This window comes from Malurus melanocephalus, unplaced genomic scaffold, assembly GCF_030028575.1.
Source record: "Malurus melanocephalus ecotype Western Australia unplaced genomic scaffold, MMel_1.1 scaffold_115, whole genome shotgun sequence".
Classification (NCBI taxonomy): domain Eukaryota; kingdom Metazoa; phylum Chordata; class Aves; order Passeriformes; family Maluridae; genus Malurus; species Malurus melanocephalus.
Genome location: NW_026623347.1, coordinates 1,898,917 through 1,918,989, shown reverse-complemented (window position 1 = coordinate 1,918,989; position 20,073 = coordinate 1,898,917). Strand labels below are relative to the sequence as shown.

Genomic DNA, 20,073 nt, shown 5'->3' with positions numbered 1-20,073 from the left:
GGGACGTGTCAGATTCCAGCGCTCCGGACAGCGCTGCGCGATCCCGGCCCCGGCCCCGGGTGGCTCTGGGGCTGCCCGGAGCGTGCGGCGCGCTCGGACCGGCTCTGGCAGCGGCAAKGAGCCGTCCGTGCCGCTGACGGGATCGCTCCGAGCGCCTCTCAACCGCCTCGGTATTAATAACACAACTCTCAAACATCTTAAAGCGTGTAAGAAGCATCGGCTCATGGGCTTAATACCGGATTATTCCGAAATGTAACTACTTTATTTTTTGAAATCTGAAAAGGATGGTTGTGAACTTCGGGGAGGCTTTATTGTGCRGTAGAAAAGCAGATAAACTGTTGCGGCTCTACTTTGGGTTTCCAGTCACACAATCACAGAATCAACTGGKCTGGAAAAGACCCCTGAAATCACCGAGTCCAAGCTGTGACCGAACTCCAGGGATTCACCCAAACCGGCAGCGAGTGCCACGTCCACTCTACCCTTAAAGACCTCCAGATCGGTGGCTCCCCCAGCTTCCTGGAAAGCCCATTCCAATGTCTAAACACCCCTAGTGTGAAAAATTCCTTCTGAYGTCCAACTTAAACTTCCCCTGGCACAGCTTGAGACTATGTCCTCTCATCAGATGAATTACTCCAAGTCAATTTTGGAATATTTTCTTTAACTGAGTTCCTTTTCCCGTGGCATTTCTGCTGCCACCTAGGCAATTAATCATATATATACTCAATAATGTTTTATATTCTGGATGCACCTGGATTTTTATGAAATATTATTAATGACAAGTTAAAAGTAGATACTTAAATATTAAAAAAAAAATAGCATGTTGTGCTATGCACCYGAAGGAATGAACTAAATAAAGGTAATTTTTGGTAGAAATTAACATTAAGCTATTCAGAAAAGCACAGAAATAGGAAMATTTGGAATGGAAATACATTTTTCAAAACTGCATATAAGTAAGAACTGCATGTATGAGCACCTCTCATTTTATTAGTGATTTTTTTCCCACTTCCTGTACTTTATTAGTCAGGAATTACATGGTTGTCAGCGGTGAAAAATAAGGCACATATTTTATACAGTGATTCTCCTGAAAACACCGTCAGACAATGGTCAAATCAGATAAATTCTGGACCTCCAGACTGAGATATTACCAATCCATAATAATGCTAGGATAYTGAAAACATAAAAGTATTGGATGCATTCACTAATTAATATTCCTGATATTTCTTAATCATGGGAAGCTAAATAGTCACCTCCACTATATGCAGAGAGAACCAAACCAGAAAATTTATGAAGTGAGAACTATTTCAATTGTGACCATAATGCTCCCCCTTGAAAGTTTTTATGCTGCTACAAAGATGTGAGTCAAGTGATTCTCCTTTTCTTCCTCCCTCAGTGCTATTTCAGCTCAGTCCGCACGAGCGTGGGTGCAGACGAAAGCTGTGTATAAAATTAAAAAAGCATGGCATTATTTAAGCTGAGAGGCCCTTCAAATCATGTTTGTACAGCAGCCGAGCAGAGTTCTGCATGCTCAGCACTTCTGAACACTGAGCACCACAGGATTTTTCGCCTATATAGCATTTTTTGAGAAAATGAATGGAGGAATCAACATGTTCTCATTTAGCTATAGATTTTTGATTGGTCTGTACTTAAGCTAATAGCATAACTATTTATTTGGTATAAATAAGACATTCTCAATTGAAGATTGCTTTGGAGTCTTGAAGAAAAATACCGTGAAAAATAATYCAATTGCGGAAATAATTTTTGAATGGGGCCAGAAACAGTCTGCTTGAAGTTATTGAATACTTCTATATTGGCTGTAACTGCAGCAAAAGCTTCTGAAAAGCTGTGAGCATACAGAAACAAYAAACACTGAAGAAAAAAGTGGGCACATGTCACAGAATCACAGAATGGTTTGGGTTGGAAGGGACCTTAAAGATCATCYTGTTACAACCCCCTTGCCATGGGCAGGGACACTTTGCACTATCCCAGGTTGCACAGCCCTGTCCAACCTGACTTTGGGCACTGCCAGGGATTCAGGGGCAGCCACAGCTTCTCTGGCATCCTTCTCCCTACCATCACAGGGAAGGACTTTTCCCTAATACCTAATCTAAAACTACTCTCAATTTAAAGCCATTTCCCCCTGTAAACAGTGTCTCTCCATCTTTCTTGTAAGGTGAACTGAAAGGCCACAGTTAGGCCACCCCAGTAACTTCTCCAGGCTGAACAATCCCAATTCTCTCAACCCTTCCTCATAGGAGAGTTGCTCCATCCCTCTGGTCATCTGAGTGGCCTCTTCTGGACTTGTTCCAAGAACTCCATGTCCTTCCTGTGCTGGGACCACAGAGCTGAATGCAGGACTCCATGTGGGTCTCACCAGAGCAGAGCAGAGGGGCTCAACCAGCAGGTTCCAGATGACAAATTCAATGCAGAMACAGATCCCTACCCAAGGCCCTGCCTCACAATGTGTCATTCCAGGCACGTCCTGTCAGGATTAGATAAAATTTCATACAAGAACTTGCTTACTCCTTCAGAATTCAGTTTAGGAAACAGAGCTGTCAGCTCCACTATTCTCAGATCACCTGCACGCAATGAAATTCATGAGGCACTGCTGGTTGGAGAGCTGTGTTATAAAAAGCCATTCCTGCTAGATTTTTTCCCCCCCAGATTTCCCATTGATTAGGAGTTTTGCATGTGGAACAYTTAAAGGAACAGGCTTCAGCTGCCAATGACAATATCTCTGGGTTTAAAAGTTGTTCCACTCTCGCTCAGATTGCTGAGTAAGGACTGGAAAAAAAAAAAGAATAGCAGTGAGATAGGACAAGCACTGAGGGGAAATTTCAACAGAGAAAGGAAAAGGAGAAGGAAGGAAGGAAGAACAGATAAATCAAAARTTGCTGAAAAGTACAGGAAAGTGCAAAGAGCAGCACGTGCAATGTCAGGGGAAGGAGAATCCAATGTTCAGATCCACTGTTTAACCAAAGCGACTGGAAAAGTGCAAACAGGARGAAAGGTAATTGCAGAAATTGCACATTCCAGCAATACAGACAACCGTGGCAGTGGTGAAACAAAAGCAACACAGACCACATACACAATCCTGGAAGAGCCATGGAACATTGAGGACCCAGCTGGGACCTGGATTGAACAGCAGCCATGTCCYGCCTCACATTTAGAAAAGAACGTGGTTGTGATGGCAGGAAAACGACATTTTCTGTTCACTTTACAGTGTCAGTGCTGSTGCTGACCGGAAAGTCAGAGTCTGGTCAGCTACCACGATACAAAGAAAAGAAAAAACAGCCTCACCAAGTGCCAGTCATCGTTTCCATTCATTCGAGCTGCCCGGGGCTTCACAGGGAATGGACACTGAGCCAATGGAACCGGAGTGGAGTTCGGATGCCATCGTGTGACTACCTGATAAATTACACATCTTTTCCCTTTGTAAAAACATGAAAGATCCAGCAATATAAGAAAAGGTCTAGTTTTAAAATGCCATGTACAGTACTTGTTCTGCTCTTATTTTTTTTTTTTTTTCTGGCATTGTCCGTTTTGATGATTGAGTGAAATCCTACTCAAAACGCAAGTGTTTTGTCTCTAATTTGGACAGATAAACTATTTCTCAAAATCTTTTTCCTCTAAAGTTGTCACCTCAAGATGATACCCGAGGCAAATTCCAAGTTCCCTGAGCCACTCTGAATATACTGCAATAGCACACATGCTGACAAAAGTTATACCTCACGAATTCTTCATCAGCCTGAGGAGATGCCCAGGACAGAATACAGTGCTTTAATCGATAAGGTGGGTCAAGTCTCTCAGGTCATGTTGGTATCCAGTGTGAGAGATGGRAGCTTTAYCAGTTCAGAAAYCAYTTAATACTCATGCTAAGASSCMRGRMYKKKSMMSGKKRMCCCCTCAGAYCACTGTCCTTCCGTGTGTCCGACTACACCAGGAGGTCACAGCCCCTTGAAGGCCTCTCTTACCAACCGGGACAGACGGAGGTGCCGCGGCATGGCCACTATCACCTTGTACCTCACGAAAAATATTATTTAAAACCCACAAAGGTCACTGTGGGACTAAAACAGCGCTGGGAAGCGGCCCGGCCACAGCAGCCCTCAGCGCCCCCTCAGCGCCCGGCGCCGCCATCCCGCCCAGCTGATGTGGCGCTACCGGGCCGCACCACCCAGCCCCGCGCCGCGGGGGGAGCGCTGACCGTTCACCCTCGCACGACCGCGGCGATGTCAGCGCAGCACCGCGCGCCTCCCCCTCTACAAATCTTGGTAGCGTCCGCGCGCGCGCCGACAGCMTTCGGGTGAATCCATGGTGAAAGATTACGGGGGGGGCAGTAGGGTGGGTTTGGCGCCAGTGCGCTGTTCTGTCACCGTTGCATTGTCCTGTCACAGCCTGTGCAGCGCTGCGAAACATTCGCTGAGCGGCCGCGCACGCAGAGAGGTTTCACTGGGCGTCAGCGCAGTTAAATGTAACAGCAGCCCCCGAAAAATGGTTCGGCCGGACCCCACCTCAGTAGAATGGAAGGCAGCGCCATCTTGGGCTCAACCACGGTAACTATAGAATAGGGGTGTCAGGCGTGCTGTGCGGTGAGACGGTGGAGAAGCCGCTGCCGGTTGAGCGAGACAGAGCGACAAAGGGGCCGGAATCACATCAGCGCAGAGCGGAGAGAAAGCGGCGGCGGGAGGGAACGGCGGTGGGGACAGAGATCCCCCCTCTTCCCCTGCGCGCATTGGTAGGCGCCGGCGCGCGCGGGCCGCTGGGCTTGGCGCACATGGCCCGGCCGTAGGAGCCGCCCCGCCCCTCCCCCGCCTTTCCCCGCCGCGCTCCGGACGGCACCGGCACCGGGCACCGAGACCCCCGCACCCAGCGCAGGGAACCGGCCACCGCACCCACACCGACACCCGGCCACCGCATCCGGCCCCGGCCACCGCCGCCGCCCCATGCAGGACACCGAGGAGAGCCCCGCGGCCGCCGCGCCGCCCGGCGCTCAGGGCCCCGCCGAGGAGCCCGAGCACACGGACGCGCCCCCGCCGCCCGCGGAGCCGCCGCAGCAGCAGCAGCAGCAGGAGGAGCAGGAGGAGGATGAGAAAGAAGATGAGGAGGAGGATGGAGGAGGCGAGTCCGAGGCGCCGGCGGGGCCCCCCGAGCCTCCGCCGCCCGCTGCCGCCGAGGAGCCCGAGCCGCAAACGCCGCCCGAGCCGCAGCCGCCGTCCGGCCGCCACAGCCCCGTGAGGGCCGAGGCCGAGCCCGGCACTGAGGCCGGGGCCGAGCCCGCCGCGGAGCCCAAGTCTGAGGCGCCGGCAGAGGCCGAGCCCGGCGCGGAGCAGGAGAACGGGGAGGCCGCGCCCGCCGCCCCGGCCGAGCCCGAGGATGAGATCTCCTTCAGCGACCCCGAGGATTTCGTGGACGACATCAGCGATGAAGGTGCGGGACGGGAGCAGCCGTGGGGAGCCGGGGCCGGTTCGGGGAGCGCTGTGCCCCCATCCCCGCGGGCCCGGCAGCGTCTCCGCCCCGGTGCTGGGCAGCTCCAGCTCCTCAATGCTCTTCTGCATCGTAGCTGTGCTTCTTAAATTATGGGTTTTTTCTGAGTTATGTCTGCACCGCACAACGCTGCTGTTCTAAAATCTGTTACACTTCAGATGTGAGCTGCCCCTCGTAGAGTGGAGTCATTCAGCTCGTCTCCCTTCCCTTTGCCTCCATTAGTTAAACTCAGCTGTAGAAACAGTTTTAAATGGTTGATTTGGTCGTTACCAGGTTTGGTTGTTACTAGGTTTGGTCGTTACTAGGTTTGGTTTGTTTTCATCGTTCTGGTTTTTTTCCATACATCCAGAGTAAAATCCGTTGATAAATAGGGTTTGAGGAGAGTTACTACTCCCTTTGCCTCCATTAGTTAAACTCAGCTGTAGAAACAGTTTTAAATGGTTGATGTGGTCGTTACAAGCTAGGTTTGGTTTGTTTTCATCGTTCTGTTTTTTTCTATACATCCAGAGTAAAATCCGTTGATAATTAGGGTTTGAGGAGAGTTACTGGTCATGAAGATGTGGTGTAGGTGCTTTGTGACAAGAAAATAGGGAAAAATCGTTTCTGGCAGTTAAAAGTATTAGCCCATACCCTTTTAAAATAGTGCATATTGACTGCCCTAAAATGGCAAAGCTGGTGTGTAACTGGACACACAATAAAGGTTTATACATGGCTTTGTCATACAAAAGTTAAAAGTCTCTTATAGTGCTTTTCAGATGGGTCTTTCTAGATAAATTTTCTTGGTTTCTGCATAGGAGATGTACTTGTTTCACCATTATTTGTTCAGTATTTGTGCTGTTGTAGGGTCTCRTGTGTGTGTGAAGGGTCTGTTACAYSYATTAAAACTGGAAAGATGTTTCTGAAGCACAGGATTGTAAATCAGGCAGTTATCTTGACTGACAGTGGGTTACAGGTGATGCAGGTGCATTCTTGTGTTCCAGGTYCTTTGTTTAGTTTAATAAAACAGCAGCCAAATATCCTAGATTAAAGAAGTGTTTGCTGTTCTCAGTTTAGYAGCCTGTATAACAGCTCTTGGAACTTTTGCATTTGTTTCTAAAAGAGACTTTGGCAAAGTTGCTTTGGAGTTGGATTTTTTTTTTTTTGTTAACTGCTTGCTTAGTACACTTTGTGTATGTCTAGGATTGTTATGTTCAGTTCCTTCTTAGAAACTGGGYATATTTTCCATCCCCACCTATTTTATTGTTAATTAATTTGATTAACTTCTCAGCTTYATGAAATCCAGTTTAGTCACTCTTGCTGGTCTGGCTTTCCATGTGTGCATATTGGCTCCTGAGTTTCCTTATTCCTTTCCCATTATTCTGGTGCCTCCCTAAGGAGAAAAGCAGCCCAGTGTTGCCAAGACAAGGCTGTTTCAATGCTCACCATAACACAGATCTTCAGGAACACCTGTGAGATGGACCAGATTCAAGACTGGAACATCTCAGATTTTTTACTGCCACTTTTATCCCCCTGAGTGGTGGTGGCATAGAAGAGCAGCAGATCCAAGTTAAAGCAGGAGAAGGGATGTGTTGGATAACCACTTAGGTACCAATGGAGCTTTAGTTCAGATAGTGATAATGGTCCTTAAAATACTGCCTGCTGAAGATAGCCCTGCACCCACCACACCCTGCTTCCCTGCTGGCTGCAATAAGAGCTGGCTGAACCAGCTTCTTACTCTTTGAAGATTCCTTTGTTCACAATTTTGAATTTAAGGGCACAGTGTGGGAATTTGTCTTCAGTCTGTAACAGGGTGTTGTATTCCTGCACAGGAATCTAAACATGCATTCCTTGGCCTGTTTGTAGGCCTAGAGAGTCTTTTGTGAGAAGTGGTTATGAAAAAATAATCAAAGGAGCCCTAAAAATTACCCTTTTGTGTTTTACTTTGCTTTTCTCCTTTTGCTCGTAGGCTCCTGTGGAAATGTCCTTTTGGGACATGCTTTCATTTTATATGTTTTTTGTTATTTTTAGTTCCTACATGCACATGGAGATCATCTTTTGGAGTGATAAATACTACAAACAACATTCTGTGGGTGCTACATAATCTTGGTGGTGATGGACTAAACATTTGTGAAGCACACATTGTCCCAGATCAGTGGAAAGCTTCACACGTAATAACCTGTTGAAGCTTAAAGTTGTAAGAAGCAACTTTTTAGTAATTTGAAATTCAAAGTAAGCATATTTTTCATATTTCTCCATTGCTGGAGATCTTTCCAGTGATGTTTCTGGGCAGAAAAATTTCTTGAATTACAAAACCATAAAAAACCCGAAGGTTTCCAAAATATCAGCCTATCCAGTACTTTTTGTAGTTTGTTGTCATATTATGTTTCTGTGTGTGTTTGAATTTTTTTTCCTAATCTATGGGTGCTGTAGGTAGTCTGACTATCCAAATTTTATCTAAATCAAAAGTATGGTGCTGAGAACTTATTTTCTGTGTCTTGCATTTTATAGTGATCTTCACATAAGCCTAAAACTTACAGCAGATGTTCAGGAATTAGTATGTTTGAAGAATATYYARTATGAAAAGATGTGTGCTTGTCTTYKCAAAGCTTAAATATGGCTTTAAGTGTCTTGCCTTAGACCTTCATTTTTTGTATTTAATTAAAGGTTTAGATGGAGTGTGAGTTCTTAAACATAATTATAGCAATGCTGAGACATGCAGAGCTTCCAGTATGGCAGATAATTTTGAATTATGCTAAAATTTGTGTCATTTGGGAGGGAGGTACAGGTTGCATTTATTTTTATCAAAGTCATCTGGTTATAATTTGAGCAAGAGGCCTGGTCAGAGGTCAGGTTGTAAATCATGTAGTTGTCTGTGCTGTTGTTGGTTTTGAGGACTTTGTGAGCCAGTTCCATCTTCTGAAAGAAGTGCAAATGATGACGATTTCAGTGTGTGAAGTATTTTTTTTAAGAAAGACTTCAATAGTTGGCTGCTTAAAATTTGCTGTGAAACCACACAATCCTATCACTTAGCCAGGAAGTGCTATTGGGGTTTTGTACAGTCACTTCAGTTGTTTTTCTGACAAAACATTCATTCATTACCGAGTTTCTTAAATGATTCTTGAAATTTCTTGTAATTTGAAGTCTCTCTGTTCTCTTACTCTCACTGTTCTTTTCATTTTTGTGTTCCTCCTTCATGATGGGACCAGTGCCTTAGTTTCCTGTCTTGTCTTTGCAGARCTGCTGGGTGACATCCTGAAAGATCAGCCACAGGAAGCAGATGGAATAGACTCAGTGATTGTCGTGGATAATGTGCCCCAGGTTGGACCAGACCGACTGGAGAAACTGAAGAATGTCATCCACAAAATATTTTCCAARTTTGGTAAAATTATCAATGAATTTTATCCCGAAGCAGATGGAAAAACAAAAGGGTAAGTCTTGATAACTCCAACTGGAGAAGAGATTGAAACACAGCTATGGTTTACCCTTGTTGTTGGTCTCAGTGCTTTTATTTGTGATGCCCTCATAGTCATTATCATCAYTTCTACCTCAGTCTGTGCAGTCCTGACATCAGTTTCAGTGACAAACCAGTTCCTGAGGGAACCAAAAGGCTTAATAGCTCATTAGGCTCCATAGTGAAGCGTGGTGGGGATTAATTATGGAAGCAGTTTAGCAGGGTTTGGAGACAAATTTCTGTGCAATACTATGTGAGGAGTTTCTTCTTAGTTTTCTGCTATGGCAGAAATTAAAGATCTTTATCTAAAAACTTAGTAGCAGTGGTTGGACTATTTATTGCAATATAGACTGTCAGTATCTGTAGCATATATTCTGAGTACTGGAGGAATCCATAGTTTAGAGGACATAAAGCAAATGAGTTTTCTGGGKTGGAGAGATTGTTGCTTCCATAGAGTCAGCATGAGAGGCATGAGAAAATTATTGTCTCTCCATATTCATGCTTTTCTTTCAGGCAGTGTCTGATGGTGTTTAGCATGCCATTATTTTTAAGTCTGCTGGGCTACAAGCTAGGTTGGATTAGTGGCCAGAAGGAAGCAGAGTTGTGTAATTGAAAAACAAGAGAGGTGCTTTGAGATACCTGAGACAGCAAGTTACAATTCCTAAACATGGCCTGTTATCAGCTGGGGAGGGCTGTGGATGTAACCTGCCTGTTCCTGACTTTCATTGTTGTTCTGGTTGTGTTGARCTTGCATTCACCCCTGGGCCTGGCCCATTTGAGAAAGGACATCAGTAATTGAGGCCAGGCCAGACACTTAAAAAGTGTGTGAGCCTGTGGCCTTAATGGAGATTATTTGCTATGGACCCTAATTGGTTAGGGACAAGACAAGGAGTTATCTTATGGATGCTCTGTAGTGAATTCTTAATTCATCCTGGTTGTTTCTTCTGTATTATGAGCCTGTTCTACAGTCAACAATATCTTCCTACTTTGGTTTTCCATCCTTGCAGGTACATTTTTCTGGAGTACATGTCTCCCTCTCATGCTGTGGATGCTGTGAAGAACGCAGATGGATACAAACTGGATAAGCAGCACACTTTCAGAGTCAATCTCTTCACAGATTTTGACAAGTGAGTGCAGCAGTTGTGTGTTATCTGTAGATTTGGGGATTCTAATCCAGGGTGACKGCATGGAGAGTAACCAACCAAATTGCTCTTCCAGGTACATGACAATCAGTGATGAATGGGAAATCCCTGAGAAACAGCCGTTTAAGGATTTGGTAAGGACTTTTTGGAAAAGTGGAAAGAATATTCAGGCTAATATTAAATGGTTACTTCACTGCTGGGGTGTCTATATGAAAATAGAAATGATGTGTTAATARTGTTGTAAATAGCTGTGCTGATCACATGCTCCTGTTCCTTCATCCTCACCATCATGAAGTGGTGGGAGTAACTTGGTGCTTCTGCTTAGTGGTTACACACAGGGTAAAACTTACAAGCAAACGATAATTTTGCACAAGTCATTTAAAAATAGATTTTCAAAAGCATCTTTTGGTGGTTTTTTTGTGGAACTTGTTGCCTTAGCCTTTGACTCACTAATAGTCTTTCTGCTCTGTTTTTCTTAGGGGAATCTCCGGTACTGGTTGGAAGATCCTGACTGTAGGGATCAGTACAGTGTGATCTTTGAGTCAGGAGACCGCACATCCATTTTTTGGAATGACATCAAGGAACCTGTTCAAATTGAGGACAGAGCTGTGAGTGTCCTGGAAGTGCTGGAGATTGCAGATACATTGCCAGTCTCCTTCATTTTATGACATTGTGGCTTTTAAATTTAAAAAAAAAAAAGTATTTTCCTCATTGTTGAAATACTTTTTTCTTTCTTGTGAAGAGTGGTGAAATCACATCTTTTAGAATTAGACTTAGCTGCTTAGGTAAGAGAATTGTGGAGTGGACCTTTTGGAGTTTGTGGTGGTGGTTGGGTTTTTTTTTAAACTGTTCTATGATGCCCATTAGTTCCCTTCATCTCTCTGTTATAGGTGATTCAGAAAGACTTGAGAATGCAAAGTCAGAGTTTGAGGAGCCCTATTCATTCGAGCTGAATATGTRCTTATGTTTGCTGATTCAGATGACTCCTTGCTTTTGTGCTGACCACAGAGGTGTTAAAGAGGAATAGCTGGTTTGGTAATAGCATCTGAAAGGAGAGTTAGTCTGCCTGGCTGCTGCAGGCACTGGGCTTGCTGGGAACTGTTAGCACCCAGGAGCATTTTCCTTAATAACCATCGTGTATTAAAATCAAAGGAAGTTGGCTCTGGGATGGTGAGAATATTTGCTCATCACATGGTCTCTGGCTGTGATCTGTTTTGCTGAAACCTCTCTAATTTAGCTGAGGGTTAAGAGCTGTGTTGTTCAGAAATTTGAAATATTTACCATTCTGAGAAGACTGTGTTCTTACCAGGGCTGAAAGAAGGAAACCCAGGGTGTTAGGTGGGTTTAATTGTTATTWTACAAAGGATGTCACTGTACCTGGAAAATGTCTTAGGTGATCTGTATGTTGGAAAGGTCTCAAATGACAGTTTTCAACCTGAAGAATAATTATTGTACATCATGTGCATGAAATTAAACTCCACAATTAGTCACAATAATCACAAATCCTGAGAACTTCACTTAGTAAAGGGATTTACAAGATGTTCTGCTACAAGCCATGCATGAATTCTTTCCCTTTTAGGAGCACAGTATGAATTAAATTTGTGTGTACTTTCTTTGTTTAAATCCAGAGATGGACAGAGACCTATGTCCGTTGGTCTCCCAAAGGCACTTACCTGGCTACRTTCCACCAGAGAGGCATTGCACTCTGGGGTGGAGAGAAATTCAAGCAGATTCAAAGGTTCAGTCACCAAGGAGTGCAGCTTATTGACTTCTCACCCTGTGAAAGGTACTGAGCATGGCATTGGTTTGAGCTAAGGGGTCAGAAGCATGAGGCATGAACAGCATCATCCAAATCTGCAAAGCTGAAATTAATTTTTTAAGATTTCTTTAAAATTAAAGAGCTCTGGAGAAAAGGTTGAAATAATTTCAGGGCTGAGATGCATCTTGTTTTGATAGTTTTCAAGTAATGTATTTGGAAGCAGTCAGTTTYTGTGCTTTATTGTATTAAAGAGATTATTTATCTTTAAGTGGAGAAATCCATCATCCCTGTGGTGTGGGTTGGTCAATGATTTATGTTTGGCTGGAAACCAATGTTGCTCTCATGTCAAAACTATATAATAAGTAACAGTGTATTTGGTGAGTTCCCCTCCCTTGTAGCATCAATATGTAAAGACTTTCACATAAATCTAAAATCTTTTCAGCCAGAGGGATGCCMGGGAAGCTTTCTCCTCCTTTATCATCCTGTTCTTATTTCCCCTACCCCCSAAAAATCCTATTAGAGAAACTGTTTAAAAGTGCCTGCTATTTAAATACTACTTGGATGTATGCCTGCTGCTACTGACAGATGAAGATTTAATAGTGAAATGGATTATTTCTTTTGTAGGTATTTAGTGACCTTCAGCCCTTTGATGGACACTCAGGATGACCCTCAGGCTATCATCATCTGGGATATTCTGACTGGCCAAAAGAAGAGAGGATTTCACTGTGAAAACTCAGCTCACTGGCCTATTTTTAAGTAGGTTGAGAAACAGAATTAGAGTAGASAGTTGTAGTCCCAGAGTTCATTTAATAAAAAGGCAGTTCCAATTTAATTGTTTTATTCTGTTTTGCTTAGATGGAGTCATGATGGTAAATTCTTTGCTCGAATGACTTCAGATACCCTCAGCATCTATGAAACACCTGTAAGTTCTTGCCTTTTTTGCATAAAAATGAGACTAGAAAGTATGTGTGTAAATATAAGAATGTKACTAACTTGAAAATTCATCCTTTTCTTATCTTTTAGTCTATGGGTTTGTTGGACAAAAAGAGCTTGAAAATCAATGGGATAAGGTGAGTCTATTCCCTTGTAATCATAACTGTGCTCTTTAGATGAAATCTTATAGTGAGGAATCTTTAGACTGTTGCCTGGAGCAAACATCCTTACGTGCTGAGGTCCTCAAATTAAATAAAGTGGTAAAAAGAAATGGAAAACTCTCCATYTATTGATAAATACATTTGATAAATTCTGTGCTTTGAAATCCTCTCTGTGGTACTGCTTAATTCAGGGTCTGGCTTGGGAGTCCTGTTCCTTGTCTACAAAGCCAGACTGCAATTCAGTTCGWTAGGGAGTATTTCCCAGACGAGGTTGTGCTGGCTTAGAGCAGTGTGCTCTGTCTACTCAAGGCACACTGACTCCTGTGAGAGTTTTTAAAGTACATCTCTGTAAAGCAGCAAGAAAATTAAGTGTACTCAGGTGCAAAAAGATGGGCTCTGTGGTAATTTAACAGAATTTTTTCTTTTGCTCATTATTTCCTAGCTCTTTGGGAGTTACTCTGTGTGTAACCCCTGCTTTTTGGTGAGATGTTYTGATGTGATAACATGGGTGATAAAGCAAATTTAAATAGCTGCTTAAAAATCTGCTTTGGTTTCATTATTAAATGGCCCTCAGTTATGTGTCTGTGCCTGTCTTTATTACTGAGAGCTGATATTTGTCTGCAACATTCAGATACAATGAGGAAAATGATTTCTGCTTCTTGTATCTCTAACTAAAAATTAAARKGGCATRTTTTTAACTTTGTTCCTGTAGAGACTTCTCATGGTCTCCAGGTGGTAACATAATTGCTTTCTGGGTGCCTGAGGACAAAGACATCCCAGCAAGAGTGACTTTGATGCAGCTGCCTTCTAGACAAGAAATTCGTGTGCGGAATTTGTTCAACGTYGTAGATTGTAAACTGCACTGGCAGAAGAACGGGGACTACCTGTGTGTGAAGGTAGACAGGACTCCCAAAGGCACACAGGTATGTAGATTCTGTTTGTATTAATAAAATTTGGTTCTGTCTCATGCTTCTTTTTCCTGCAATACTGTTTTTTAATATAGGCAGTGTAAATAATATCATATCAAAGCTATTTTTAATTTTTTCCATTTCAATTTGAAGCATGTGGAAAGCAAAACGTGTAATGTTTGCATCCAGGATTTGCTTTGAATTCATTCAGAGGCCTCTTGGTCTCTGAGAGGTTTTTCCCTCCTCACTTGTGCTCACAATTAAGCAGCTGTTGGACAACATGTAGGTCAAGCTACATAATGTGCCATATGTTTATCTGTCTGTATTAATTTTATAACAATCTGAAAAAAAATTGCTTTTGTACAATTCTAAAGTTATTCTGTATCAGAACAGATTTGGAATGTTTTTGGTAAGAAGGCATATTGTATTTATCTGCTCTCATTAAAGGAATAAACCTTGACTCACTCTTCATCCTGTGTCACAACAGGCTAATTGTGGAGTTGTTGTTTCATGCCTAGTGATAAAATTATTTACTCTGCTTTTTTTTTTTTCTGGATAATGAGCTGATTTTGGCCTTTACAGGGAGTAGTGACCAACTTTGARATATTCCGCATGAGAGAGAAACAGGTGCCAGTGGATGTGGTGGAAATGAAAGGTAATGCTAAGTATTTCTTACTTTTGAGCTTGAACTTCTTTGTATAGATGCCTGTGTGTTTCTTAGAAATTCTTGTCAGCACGTGACATAATTAGGAATTTAACCCTTTGGAAAAGAGCTGGATTGTTTGTGTTGCAGAATGTCTGATGTAGAAATGAGAAATCAAAATTCCTGTTGCTATTCGTGCTTGTGATTGACTGGAAAAATGACAGAACTTAAAATGTGTTATTAATAAAGATAGTAGGGCTGATAATATGAGTGTATTTTATAGATGATGGAAGACTTGGAGCTATAGTTAGAAACACTTCYCTAACTCCCTGCAATTGCCTAATCAACCTGTGTTTTAAAAGAAAGTCTGTTATGTAATGAGTTCCCTCTTTTAAATATCTTGGTTTTCTTTGGTAACTGTTTGAARTCAGAGGTTTGTATTGTCCTTTAAAAGAGTTTTGGATTCTCTTTTTACAGAAAGCATCATAGCCTTTGCTTGGGARCCAAATGGAAGCAAGTTTGCTGTGTTGCATGGAGAAACTCCACGAATTTCAGTTTCCTTTTACCATGTTAAAAACAATGGGAAAATAGAACTCATAAGTAAGTAAAAAACAAGKGAAAACTATACATAATAAGTATTTTGCAAAGTAATAGACACAATAAACAAAATTGGCTGCTTGTGATGTCTTRTGAGAAATTGGTGGGGTTGGTGCTTGTAAGGTAATTGATGGCATTGGATTGAGATGACTTTCTGAATTTGCCTCTTTTCTTTTCAGAAACATTCGACAAACAGCAGGCAAACACGATATTCTGGAGTCCCCAGGGGCAGTTTGTAGTGTTGGCTGGCCTCAGAAGGTGAGTGTTGCACAGGCTGCTGAACAGCACCACATTGATTTTAAAGAGGAAAAAAGAAAGAGGAAAGGAAGAGGAAAAACTACAGTGCCTCACCAAGGAGTATTTGACATCCCTGTGAATGTTGATTGCTGTAATCCTGGTAGAGCTTTGCAAAAGCAAAGGCAGAGGTGCAACTTCATGATGTAGCTTAGTCCTTTTGCTTCCTATTTTTGCCACATCAAATGAAGAATGCATTTTTCAACAGAAAAGTGGATATTTAGAAACACCTTTCAGCTGTTTAAATTAAATACTTACTGAGCCCATCCAGTTTGCACATGCATGGGGCTCTTGTGGTGCATTTTTTGTTGTAGCCTTGTGCCTTTTCATGGACAGTCAATATTAATGACAGCACTTCTGGGTGAAAGAATTATCAAGAAAGTTTCATTTTAGAGCAAGTGAAAATTATTGTTATTAACTAGTCAAGTAATACTTGCTTTTATGTGCTTTCAAACAAGCACTGCTGTTCATCTTAGAAATATTTTTTCTTTAATCTCTTCTTCACTACCATGTCTAAGCACATGATTGTTAAACTTGAGCTGCAGCTTGCCTAGAGCATGTCTTTACTGAGACTTTAGCCCATTTTATTTGTATTCTTAAGGGTCACTGAACATGAAAACAGTTCTCACTTGATGCTTTGTTTTTATCCATCGTATTAATTTCCCGACTGGCACGAACCTGTCTCTTGGCTGCTGTGGGGGTTTGTTTGCAATGAGAATTGTAGAGTTTGCAGCCTGTGAAATGCTTTAAAGCCCCAGGCTATGCTGGTGTGCAAACCAATGTCCTGTTTTGCCTGTGCAGCATGAACGGTGCCTTAGCCTTTGTTGACACATCTGACTGCACCATGATGAACATCGCGGAGCATTACACGGCCTCGGATGTGGAGTGGGACCCCACGGGCAGATACATTGTCACCTCTGTGTCTTGGTGGAGCCACAAGGTACTGATGCTCTGCTTTCCCCACCCCTTCTTGCTCTTCCAGTGCTGTTGGAAAGGACTGTTGATTCAGAACAAAAAAAGAGCACTTGTCACTGGTTGAATGGCTTAATCTGCACCACAGTTTTAAACACTAATTTCTGAGGATTCCAGTGTTAAGKTAAAGCTTATCTTGGCTGAGCTGGTGCACTCCTCTTCCAGGTGGACAATGCATATTGGTTATGGACCTTCCAAGGCCGTCTGCTTCAGAAAAACAACAAAGACAGGTTCTGTCAGCTGCTCTGGAGACCACGACCAGCTACCCTGCTCAGTGAGGATCAGATAAAGGTAAGCTGTTCCAGGGCCCTTGTGCTGGCATTGATTTGGTGTACAAAGCATACTTGGTTTGCTCCCTCTTYTTGAGGATGAGGCAGTTACACAACTGCCTTTTGTCCTGAATGTGTGAATAAACTCATTGGTATGTGGGACCTCACTTCTGGGAATGTCTGCAAAYATTAACTGTACTATAAGCTCAAAATAGAAATGGTTACCAGTTGTTCTTACAGGTAAGGTATGGTGAAGGGGTATAAAGAGGAATAAAATTGGATTTTGTTGTTCATATTTTGCTGGTTGTATGTGTGCAGAAGGACTTACATGATCTATAAGCCAGGAAGAGCAAAATTATAGCGAAGGGAAATTGCCTAGCAGAGATGTTTCTCAGAAAGCCATAACGTGCTTAGGCCTACCAAAGGAGTTCTTAGAGAAGATGATGCTTGTTATTGCTAGTTTGACACTCCAGTTGAAATAAAATTTCCTGTTTTATAGCAAATTAAGAAGGACCTGAAGAAATACTCCAAGATATTTGAGCAGAAGGATCGCCTSAGCCAGTCGAAAGCTTCAAAGGCAAGACACTTTTGCAAAATATTWTAGATTAAACTCTTGTAGCCTATCCTTAGTTTGTAATGGTGATAGGTAAGTTATGTTTCCTGTATTGCCTGTGTTCATTTGAATCCAAATGGTTAGAATTAGTCCTGTAGGTCATTCTGAGAGGTGCTGCTCTAAAGAGTCTGGGGAGGAACTGGTGGTACCTCATTAAGTAAAGGTGGTAAAATTTTGGAGTTCTTAGCGAGTTGTTGCATTAGCCACTCCTTAAATTAGCATTTTGATTACAGAAGGAAATTTTTTCTTTCTAAGTCAGTAGAAGGTGTTTGTKWGAAGARAGCCTGCCTTGCTCAGGRATGCCTGGGGTGTGGGTTTGGCTCYGTGGRGGGGTTTAATGAGCCCTCGGTGCCCTGCAGGAGCTGGTGGAGAGGCGGCGCACGATGATGGAGGAGTTCAGGAAGTACCGCAAGATGGCACAAGAGCTGTACATGGAGCAGCGCAACGAGCGCCTGGAGCTGCGCGGGGGTGAGACACAACTGCCTGCTCTCACTGAATAAACACCTCCTTTGGGGGGTTCAGCCTCTTCTCTGCTCCCTCTGCTTCCTGCTAAAGCCACTCCTGTGTTCTCTGGAGGTTTTTTGTACTTTTTATCCTGAATCGTGACAGGAGTTAAGGGGGGAATAAAAAGCATTGGTTTGACTTCGTCTCCCACTACAGTTTTATCCCAATATTCTCACTGAACAAATTCCACGTGTAATGATTTAAAGCACCAAAAACCTCTTGTTTTACTGCTGGTTTAAGGACTGTTCCTGGCAAGAGCATCAAATCTTTGCACTGCTGCCTTGTTTGATATGTTCAGTGTTATGTTTTCTCCATTGCAGGGGTAGACACAGATGAGCTGGACAGCAACGTCGATGACTGGGAGGAGGAGACTGTGGAATTTTTTATCAATGAAGAAATTATTACCCTTGCAGAACCAGAGTAATTAATAAAACTGTGGTAAGATAACATAATTCTCAGTAGAGAGAAACTGTCAATTATTGCTATAGAGTTGATAATTTCCTTGAGAGAGTGAGGTCTGTTGCATTGGGCAATGTGTTCTCTGGGCTGGTTTGCTTATTCTGTGGCTAGAGAAGACAAAAGTTTATTTAAAAAAAAAATCTTTAAAATGAAGTTTAATGCAGACAGTCAGATTTGAGTTGTCCTGAGCAGTGCACAGTGTGTGTCCTGTCTTGCCAGAGAGATCAAACCCTCAACAGAATCAGAGTCAGCCTCTGAGCACAGCATATTGCTGAGGCTGTAACTCCTGTCTGTGAGAGGAATCGTAGTTGGAATGAGATATGACTCTTGCCTTTTGTAAGATTTGCAGTTAGTCCAAGATTGGACAGAGATTAAATACTGTATTAAAGATGATGCAGCATTTGTCTGTGGGCTGKTGAAATTTTGACATGTTGGTTAAATATCTGCATGGACTCAGCTATTGTTTTCTAGAAATATTTGATAAAATTCAGGCAATGGCAGATTTTTATGTGCTGACTGTCACAGCTTGTTGTGAAATCTTATATTTAATGTTTTATGAATTCATATCTTTCATGTTGGCAATGGAGTCTACTTTCAGCCTCTGTTGCAGGAAACGTCCATTAGTAAGCTTGACATTGTATTGAGGAGGAAAAATACTTTCACAGACACTCATATAGAACTTAAAACTTGCAGTGGGTTCCTGCTCGTTCATGTTTAGGATCTCACTTAAGGAAGAGGAAGGAGAGACTGGAAATATGCAGCTGTAAGTCACCCTGCAGTTCTTTAGATATCTAAAGAGCTCAGGTGTGACATGTGCCTCTTGGAGCAGTAGAAAAATTAATAGCCTTGATACCTTTGACTATACTAGGACCTGGCTTATCATGTTCCATACATGGGAGATCGTTTTATGGAAGGAGCAGGAAKAGAAGCTGCTTAGTGTATGGATTTAAACCACATGAGTTTAGATAGAGGCAAAACACAAGCTGGTGTAGCCTTTCACYAGCTCAGCTTCTGAGGTTGAGCTGTTTGTGTAAAAGCACAGTAACTAATTCACCTTTTTTTCTTTTTCTGCAGCTCCACCAGATCTTGTGCTGAAAAGAAGTTTGTTCGTTTTCCAAAAGCCTATATCAACTTTGGAATTCTTAATCCATATTCTTGCACTCTGGAAGGGTGGATGCACCAGATTTTCTCCATTCTGACACATTGTAGTGCCTTTAAGTCTTGCTGCTTGCTGCAGTGAGATACTGGAAAGGCGCTGCTTTTAAATTTATATTATTTTTTTTCTAGGGTTTGATTATTATTTTTTTTTCTTTTTAAATCCACTACTACCAGTATTTACTTCCTGACTCCCTTGCAGTCCTTGCCAGCTGGCAGTTTTTGCCTCTTGCCAGCGAGGTGAGGTTCCCCAGTGCACCCCTGTCTCACACACACACGATGTTTGGGTTCCAGGACTCTCTCTGTGTCCCCAGGGCATGGACAGGTGTTCATTTGGGTTGGGCTAAAGTCACCAGAACCATTTTTCGTATGATGTGTTTTAGTGTGCTGAAGCAGCACTACAGCGGGCTATACCCTCCTCCTTTCAGATTGTGAAAGGATGTCTCCCTCAAAGAGCTGAATATGGAAATAAAAGCAGACCTATACTAAAAYCAGGCTGGCTACGTGTTGTTTGTAGGGAATCTTTCCCTGAATGATCAAAGTCAAGCATCACCCAGTAATGAGTGTGTTTGCTGTATCAGCTAATGGTTCCTTTAGATTTTTTTTTTAAGTCTTGGTACCTCATGGCTGGTTGGCTTGGTACCTCTGGTTCTGTGTTGTGGTTGGTTTGTTTTTTACAATATGGTCCAGCTCATTAATCTGTCACGTTGACCTCTTCATGGTGGTGGAGTGACTAGAAAATGACTGGATTCT

General features: G+C 42.8%; 1 protein-coding gene and 1 long non-coding RNA gene across 2 annotated transcripts; one reads left to right on the top strand and one right to left on the bottom strand.

Annotated features, from left to right (window-relative positions):
• Nucleotides 1-1,361: 1,361 nt before the first annotated feature.
• LOC130575734 (uncharacterized) lies at nt 1,362-3,849 on the bottom strand. Its single transcript, XR_008965590.1, has 3 exons — nt 3,726-3,849; nt 3,298-3,428; nt 1,362-1,434 (listed from the first exon to the last, which is right to left on the bottom strand). It is a non-coding gene; the product is annotated as an uncharacterized LOC130575734 (long non-coding RNA).
• Nucleotides 3,850-4,896: 1,047 nt separating this feature from the next.
• On the top strand, nt 4,897-19,811 carry EIF3B (eukaryotic translation initiation factor 3 subunit B). Its single transcript, XM_057369844.1, has 19 exons — nt 4,897-5,424; nt 8,696-8,888; nt 9,919-10,038; nt 10,130-10,187; nt 10,533-10,661; nt 11,682-11,839; nt 12,437-12,568; nt 12,668-12,734; nt 12,836-12,882; nt 13,619-13,829; nt 14,397-14,469; nt 14,935-15,057; nt 15,234-15,312; nt 16,150-16,288; nt 16,486-16,611; nt 17,089-17,166; nt 17,562-17,670; nt 18,027-18,144; nt 19,240-19,811. Exons 1-18 carry the CDS (start codon nt 4,941-4,943, stop codon nt 18,128-18,130), a joined length of 2,430 nt encoding a protein of 809 aa, XP_057225827.1. The 5' UTR covers nt 4,897-4,940; the 3' UTR covers nt 18,131-18,144; nt 19,240-19,811.
• Nucleotides 19,812-20,073: the final 262 nt, after the last annotated feature.